Source organism: Camellia sinensis, chromosome 2, assembly GCF_055761805.1.
Source record: "Camellia sinensis isolate YWXY chromosome 2, ASM5576180v1, whole genome shotgun sequence".
Taxonomy (NCBI): Eukaryota; Viridiplantae; Streptophyta; class Magnoliopsida; order Ericales; family Theaceae; genus Camellia; species Camellia sinensis.
The window spans coordinates 98,419,387-98,428,261 of record NC_138962.1 but is presented as its reverse complement, the minus strand read 5'-3'; the positions used below and the strand labels follow the sequence as shown (position 1 = coordinate 98,428,261).

The 8,875-nt window shown below is 34.2% G+C and overlaps 1 protein-coding gene and 1 pseudogene across 4 annotated transcripts in view; one reads left to right on the top strand and one right to left on the bottom strand.

Annotated features, from left to right (window-relative positions):
* Positions 1 to 523: 523 nt before the first annotated feature.
* LOC114279556 (cation/calcium exchanger 4 pseudogene) lies at positions 524 to 1,730 on the top strand (annotated as a pseudogene).
* Positions 1,731 to 6,511: 4,781 nt separating this feature from the next.
* The window catches only part of LOC114270524 (nuclear pore complex protein NUP107), a 49,614-nt gene continuing 47,250 nt past the window's right edge, over positions 6,512 to 8,875 (bottom strand). For all 4 annotated transcript variants that reach the window (XM_082915231.1, XM_082915229.1, XM_082915228.1 and 1 more), the window contains 4 exons: positions 8,716 to 8,857; positions 7,817 to 7,977; positions 7,493 to 7,609; positions 6,512 to 6,861 (listed from right to left, as the gene is read on the bottom strand). In XM_082915231.1, coding sequence (XP_082771357.1) covers positions 6,793 to 6,861; positions 7,493 to 7,609; positions 7,817 to 7,977; positions 8,716 to 8,857 — 489 coding nt within the window. In that variant the 3' untranslated portion in view covers positions 6,512 to 6,792. The remainder of the gene's footprint in view (positions 6,862 to 7,492; positions 7,610 to 7,816; positions 7,978 to 8,715; positions 8,858 to 8,875) is intronic.

The window sequence follows — 8,875 nt, the reverse complement described above, 5'->3', positions numbered from 1 at the left end:
AGAGAAGGGAAAAATTTTAGCTTCTATTTCATACATATTTTCCCTTATTTTTTTTTCTTTCCTTCCACAAATCTCCCAAAAATCCTTGATCCAAACGCACTCTAAGAATATCCTCATCCCAAGTGGGGGTAGGAATCATGTCATGTCATGTCATGTCGTGTCATCACGGGTTCGTGTCTAAAACACCCAAAACTAACATGATACACTAAAATGATCCATTTAATTAAACGTGTCAAATATCATAACATTGACCTAACCTACTTGAGGTCGTGTCAATCCGAACATGACACGGCTAACATGATTAGTATTAGAATTTATTTTAGATTATAAGCAGTTAGTACAACCTAATTCAAGCAAACTTGTTTCAAATCACATTCAAGGGTAACTTATTTAAATATTTACACCCACAACATAATATATAGAAGAAAATACATTAAAGTGTGAATAAGTTAAAGTAATTGCACTTATATGGAGATCCAAGTCAGAGCAATGTGAGAAGTGTATCCCATGCCACATATTTCACATGCAGCTCGTTACTCTTGTATCACTTTCATTGATTTTGTATGTTCGTAAGGTGATTTGTTGGGGGAGCCATCACATTTCTCTTGATTTATGCAATTTATGCAGTTTATGCATTTGTTGTTGCTGTGAATGAGATTTTGAGGAAACATGCTCAAAGGTTGAAATTGGTTGTTGTTACATTGTTGTTTCTTGTTAAAGGAAGTGCATTCTCTCAAGGGAACCAAGAGGATGACTCTATCTATAATACTTTGCTTGACATGGACACAGAAAGTGATACAATCGTGTCCCGTAATGCATTGCCTCAATAGATGTGGGTGTCAAATGTCGCAATATATTCAAATCAGTCAGCTAAGGTGTCTAACAATGAAAGGCATGTGTGGGGTTGGATTGATGATGGCATAGAAACTGATCACTCGTCATTCTCATGTTCTAAACTATGTTCGATAATGGAGTTGCCTTTAAAAGTGCCACGCCGGTTGACAATTCCTCTACTTGAGGAGGAATCTTAGTCAAAGGTCTCTACGCTGTAGGCAGTGCTTCACTTGCTCCCATTCTTTTGGCATTTCTCTGGAGTACTCAAGACTCTAGGTTCTAAAAGTAGAAAGGTTGCTTATATGCTTGGTGTTTCCATTGGTTGTGCACTCAGTTTTCTTGCATTTCGGTACACTAGATCATACCGTCCACCTTAGAAGTTTTTACTTCCATTGGTTTTGGGTGGATTTTTGATGAGCATTGTTTGGTTCTACATGATTGCAAACGAGCTTGTTGCTCTGTTGGTAGGATTGGGTGTAATTCTAGGGGTTAATCCATCAATCCTTGGATTAACTATATTGGCATGGGGCAACTCGATGGGTGATTTAGTGTCAAATGTTTCATTGGCAATGAATGGTGGAGATGGTTTGTAGATTGCATTGTCTGGATACTATGCAAGTCCAATGTTCAACACACTTGGTGGTTTGGGGATCTCAATGCTACTTGGAGCCTAATCAGAGAAACCTGGCTTGTACATTGTTCCACAAAACAGAAGCCTCTTCTATACTATGAGATTTCTCATCTCAGGACCGATCTGGGCACTTGTTGTTTTACCAAGGAATGATATGCGCCCTACCAGGAGGCTTGGAGTGGGCCTCATTGCCCTGTACTTGATATTTCTCCCTATTAGGGTAATCAATGCCATAGGAACCATATCATTGGCTGGTCGAAGTTAACATTTGATGTAGCGAATATTCAGGAAAAGCAGGTTAACAACAAATATTTTTGAAGAAGATGATGTGTATTTTGTCTTATCTATTATTGTCATCTTGAAATTGTTTCTCACCAAGGACTAGGAGGAGAAAAAAACTCATGATCATGATCAGTTACTGTACTTGCAAGTTGGAAATGAGTAATCAATTGTTGTACAGTTAAATTCACTACAAGAAAAAAGGATGTGGCAACGCTTTTGTAGGCTTTATTCTAATTTATAATTGCTTGTTTTGTACAAAGATAAGGTGATATATTTTGAATTTACCATCCTCTGCTTTTATGTTGTGATTTACTTGTTTCAGTATAATTTGAAAATCAAACCAAACATGAAATTCGAAAATCAAATTTGAACATTAGAGGTAAGTAGTGTTCTGTTAAAATTCTGTTAATTTCACTGAAATTGCAAGTGTAATCTTTCTCTACTTTTAGGATTTTTGTAGGTTAATTAATGACTTCATTTTCATATCAGAAAATGCTTATGCTAGAGAACAGATTCGTCTCATTAGAAATTGGAGTGGTTGCTTAATTTATTTTTTTTTTGGGGGGGGGGGAGCTGGGGAATAGTTGGATTTTTGTTTGTTAGGTAAGTAGCTGATATTGTATTATTGATGAAATTTTTGTTACTTTTTTGAGTGGTAATGTATCTATTTGTGATTAATTAGTCACTGTTATTTGTATAGTGTAGGCACCTGAATTTTCTATTAGGTGCAAAATCAAACTTCAAATTATAGTAGTGCTCTTTTGGCTTCCATTTCTAGTAAGTGTTATTCTTTTTTATTATAGTCGTGTTTATGTTTATTTGTATTATCTTCAATGCCTGCTTGCTCACTTTGATCTTTTCTCTTCACTCCACATTTTGCATGAAATTTGTGATTTGAATATGTATATATATGTGCAGTTATGAAGTTAATAATCCAGATTTGAGTATATATTGCAGATATGAAGGGGTATGAGTTTTGGAGTGGACTAATTGTTACTTTTTCCACTGATGAAATTGCAAGACAAGCAAAGGTAGAAGGGCCAATAGTGTCCTAGGCTCAATGAGGTGTGTATATTTTGCAGTGTTTAATTGATTTATTTATAAATATATAGCTGATTTTTTCTCGTTGCATTTCAAAATGGCAATTTTAATAAATTTGCACTAGCTTATAGACAGGTCACTCCAAAAGCTTGAAGTTACGTAAATTCTATTAAAAAAAATTAAACTAAACAACATTTACTTTGTTTGGTTTTGAGTGATTTTGAATTTTCAAAAACAACTCGAGTTTTTTTATTTTTTTATATTTTTTTCCTTTTAGACGTACCTAACCTATGTGCATCTAAAAAGTAAAATATTTGTAATTTAAAAAAAAAAAATCAACAAATACAAAAAAAAAAAAAAAAAAAACTTAAATATACTGATTTTTAATTTTTTTTTTATGTAAGTGAATTTTTAAAATATTTTTCATAAATATTTTACTTTTGAAATGTATCTAAGTATCTAGATTAAGTGAATCTACAAAGTAAAATAATTACATAAATATTTAAAAAGTTCACTAAAAATAAAAAATAAAAAATTTAAAAACTATTTTTAATAATTGTTAATCAAACAGAGTGATTTAAACTTCTCAAAACAATAAATTGTGGATTTGTATTTGATGGAGTCTCTTAACTTTTTGATGAGATTAATTTATATTAAACAAAATATTGATAACATAAATAATTTTTTTAAAAAAAACTTTTGATAGTTTGACATGGTCCTCGGACCCCATCAGTTACTATGTGGAGTTGACCCTAAACAAGATACATCTCCACTATTTGGCAACAATGGTAGACATCGGTCACATCGACAACTATAATTGAGGTGGCGCTGCTCTAGTCACCCTCTATATATACGCGAGTGCTGTCATGTGTAGCTGAGAGATGACCATCAGAGGGCATTAGAGATTATGGGAGGTAAAATGTACTGTTTTATGTCATTTCTACGTTGCACATGTCATTTACGCATTTATTCTAAAAATTTTCGCTAATCTTGTTTGTGACTCGGGCGTTGTGGGCTAGTGTGGCTTCAGATGTCATGGTGCACTTCATCACAGTGCTCAACATCACTCTGGTGAGTTGGAGAGGATTTTTCTAGAGGGCCCCTTCTGCCGATCGAGTTTGGTATTTGGGCAAGCAGGGATGCGAGGATGCAGCTAGTCTATAGGGATGGCCACCCCCAGAGTGCCTGTTGTGGTACTAGATTGCATGCAGACCACTAACATCGTCACCCAAAGGACATCATACTAGCCGTAGAGGGCACTAATGTAGAGATCTTCTATGGTGTGGCATCTAATTCCTTCATGACCACGACTTCCCTATTAAGTGAAGGCGAATAAGCATATATGGCACAGTACAATCCCTCCGTCCCCAATATTATATGATCAATTCACCACGCATGCACCTTGTGTGAGATAAGAGTGTCTGTTTGTGTGTAGTCACTTCACTTTTTTATGAAAAATGCTAACAACTCATCCTTAACTTGTCTAGCTAGTACATGAGTCCCGATTAACTTTAGAAATACAAAGAAAATCAAAATTCGTACTAATTAGCTTAATATCATTAATAATAGTCACAATGCTCCAATTAGGGATGCCTTGCCCATGCAAAGTAGATATCAAAACTTGACTATCCATGAAAATGGAGATGCTTAATAGATGTTGGCCTTTAGCCCGATGAAAAACTTCCCAGCAATGGAGAAGGAAGCTGTATCCTAGAAGCATAATCTTGAACTCGTGATTGATCTATGTTGAAACAAACACATGACACGCCCACACTTTGATCAACTGCCCACAATGAACCATCTATGACAAAAGTCAGTCTACACCTAGTAATCTGTCACGTTAGAGAGAGAATTTGCAAGCATACATATATCATCATTATTATAAACATTAGCAGTAGATGTTGAGGTATTAAAGCCTGCTCTAAACATGGGAATGATCTTCAAGTAACATTAGAGGTGAGCTCTTGAGCAAGAAGATTTGCTTGTAATTGTGTCATGTTCATGCCTTTAAACACAACTATTTCTCTGACGCAAAAAGGCCCAAAGAATAGCAATGGATTGGACAATAATTTCATGATCCCAAACCTTCTTTATCTTTTGTTTGAACCAATCCAGAAAAAAAACATGGGATTTCCTCTAGAAAAATTCAAGCCTAACGAAGAAGCTCGCCAAACTAGTTGAGAATACTAGCATTCAAATAAACAGTGTTCCACAGTCTCAATCCCTTTATCACATCATGGACAACTAAGCTTAGTGGAAACTTCTCTCCCATATAACACCTATCGGACTGAAAAGATACAGTGAAGACACTTCTATAAGAAAAGTGTCCACTTAGGAGGTAGTCTAAGATTCTACAATCACTTTCAAATGGGATCACCAAATTGGTGACGTGTACCCCTACGGCCTGAGCGCGTTGTATACAAATAAAAAGCCTTAATGGTATATTGGCCGAATTTAGTAAAGCCCCAAATAATTTGATCTCACAAAGGCACCATCAATAAATGAAACCCTAATATAATCTATGCACTCCAGTGGAAAGAATACTCATAGAAGATTGATCCTCCAAGCATGATTTGGAGTATCAATGAAATGAGATAGATTCAAGCATGTTGGATTATGACTAGTTGAAATCCATTGATCCTCCAAAGAGGATTAATTAACTTACCATCCCCTACCACCCATCTTATCTCCGATTTTAACAAGTCTCTTCCTCATAAAATTCCTTTCCATACCCATGAAGCATTGCTCTTGACAGTATCAATAAGAAAAGATTGAGACGAACAATATTTCCCTAACAAAACCTTGGAGAAGAGGGATTTAGGGTCAATCAAAATCCTCCACACATGTTTGGCTAGAAGTGCTTGATTAAAGACTTAAATATAATCATCCCTTGGTCTACTAATTATAAACACCAAAAGCATTTGGTAATTATAAAGAAGGATGAATGACTTGAAACTGAGCTTTCAATTAGTTTTTGTGAATTATAATATGTTAAATAGTCTTCAATCTCTAATCTAAACATCAATGAACTATTTTTGTATTTTTATTTCTGTATTTCAATTTATATATGTAATTCATGGTTGGGATGCATATTTAATGTAATCTTTTGAAAATCAAAATAACATTTCAACTAAAATCACAAGAAAAGGGCATGTTTTACAAGACAAATCAGTTCTTTTGATAACTAATGAAAATGATAAAAATATGGACTTCAGAATTTTTAGGCCATGTTTGATTCACTAGATTAATAGTGAAGTATTAATAATCCTATTAAATTAGTGTGGTATTCACTATCCAATTGGATTAATATCTATTGGATTAATAATCTCGCCCCTACCCCATTACTAATAATCCTACAAATTTATTAGATTAATTATCCAAAACCAAAATGTTAAAACAAACATAGGATAATTGAACCCACGGATTAATAATCTCAATCCCATGCTCTAATCCACCCAATCAAACATGCCCTTAATGAAATAAAAGAGAATTTTACTAAACAATTATGCTTATGATAATTAATTTTCACTGAATTAAATTCTTTAAAATTGAAAAATGATAGTTGGTAGTTTAAAGGGGAAATATCATTATAATGTCAGTACAAAAAATATTTTCAATTTAGCAGTTAAAGTTAATTAAATTTTCTTTCCACATTGCAAGGTTTCCACTAAATTAATATATATATATTTTTTCCAACTATTCATTAAAATGGCATTTCCCTTGTTTAGTTGGAGTTGGAGTAATTACTGCATAAACTTATGGAAGTAGTAGAGAGTTCAACAATCAATTAAGAATCAACAAATATAGGATCTCAATCTACCTACTGCGTAGAAAAGAACTACCCAAAACACGCCACTTAAAAAAAATTTTAAAATAAATAAATACAACTTCAACCCTTCATCCATTCCACAAAAATACCACTGTATCAGCAGAGCATTACACTGCTACTAAATCAGCACCTCATAATTAAACCCTAAATCAACACCTCATAATTTACACACAAATCAACAAGGAAGTTCCTCTCCAAGCTCCAATTTGCATATCCAGTATTCTCTCTCTAATAATAAAAATTCCTGGACAAAACAAAACAAAATTATCAGCAAAATCAATGGTATTTCATTGTTGTATCAACCAAAATAACGACAAGTTACATTTGAAAAATGGATTATTTGTGGGACCTACATAATTCTCAAACTCATGAAAAATAAAACACCTTTAATCATTCAGGCGAATTTCTAACATAGTAAGATTATGGCTTAATTACAGTTTTAGTTCCCAAATATGAGTAAATTGGAACAATTGTTATACATTGGGGACCCAATTGACACAATTTAAACATTAAGGACCAAATTTTTGTACATTAAGGACCAAATTGACACAATTTAAGTATTGAGGACCAAAATGACACAACACTTTTTGGAGACCAAATATGTAATTAAGCGTAAAGATTATAGTAAGGCCCTAATCTTGGCAACTTTACTAGAAACCCAAAAAATAATAATAATAATAATAATAAAAGGGTGGATGGACAAAATTTAGGAGGGCAACACTATTTCCAAGGCAAAAATTATGTTGACAAAACTGGCATCCAAGTCAATTCTCTGGTTAGGGAAGGTCAACTATGACTGAAGAAGAATGAAAAGAGAAAATGCGATAATAGCCACCCCAAGCAAGTAAAGACTCGCTATCTAGATAATAGATTACCTGCAATTGCTGCTGACTAAATAAATGGAGAAACCCAGTTTCAGACGATGCAACTAGTTCAATCAGCTCATCATGGCTTTCAAGTGGATTGCCGGACTCCACGAGCGAAACAGAAACCTGTGAATTTAGCAAGAAACAAAAACTAAAAACTACTGTTCTTTACTACAGATCCTTTGTTTCTCTTACAAATTTCCTTGAGATTGCGAAGAAAAATATATATTATTTTTAAAAGGAAGAAATTGGCAAAATGGTAGAGCGTTACATGGTAAACCAACTAATTTGAAGAAACACAAGGGACTTCTGGCTTCCAGAAAACAACTTTACCTGCATACATCTAAGAATAACTTCTGGAATGCAACACCTTCGACAAAGGCCCCGCACGATGTATGTAGCTGGGCCTTCCGGGGAACCATCTTTGCTTGAATACCAGGCATCTAGTCGTAAGATTTCCATTGTTACACCAGCTTGAAATCGAACAAGCTCTCCTGCATTCATACATTATATAACACAAAACAAAGTTTTTGTTTTAAACAATACACAACCTATAACTAGCGGCTCACATCCAGGTTTTGCATTGTGTTTACATCTCCATTTACTAAATACCATGTAGGACAGGACATATGATGTCAAACAGCTCCTAGTAATTCCTGTTGGATGCCTTGTATTAGACTTTACCCAATCTGAATATAGAACCGAATTGTATTTCAGCAAATTTAGACAAGGACATGAAGGTATTGGCCAATTTGTGACAGAAGAGCCAACAATCCAACTGCCAATATCCTTTTTTCAAGCAACGTGCAGTAAGGACCAAGAAACTTTTGTAGACTTTCAAATTAGAATGTTCCACTATATCTTCCGTCATCCTTTGTATTTTAGTTACTTGTAAATTCTATTCAACACATAAACATGGCATGATTTTTTTGGAAACAAAAAAGTATTTAATTAAAGCCACAAGCTTGCAACTCTGTATACATGTTCAAAAAAGTATTTATACATGTTCATATATACATATAACAAGCTTTTATTTTTTCAAGGTGTGTTTGGATGTCCCCTCAAATTTGATTAGTTCTATTGCAATCATGTGGAATCTAAAGTAAAAGTTGATCACCTAAAAAATTGAGCCATCAAGTAAAATAGGAGTGTTCAAACAATTCCCGTTATCAGATTTAAGTTCCAAAATAATGAATTTTGAAAGGATAATGCAGTTACAACCATCCCCTTACCTTTAAAGCCAGCAGCAATCACTGTAGCAAGAATACCACCATCATTAAGTTCATGTGGACCAAGTCCATCACCGTCTGTTGCCAAGCAGCGAAGAACAACCTCAATGCAGTAATTGTCTGTTGATGAGATAGAGACGCTCACCTTCCCATCAAGGAAAAA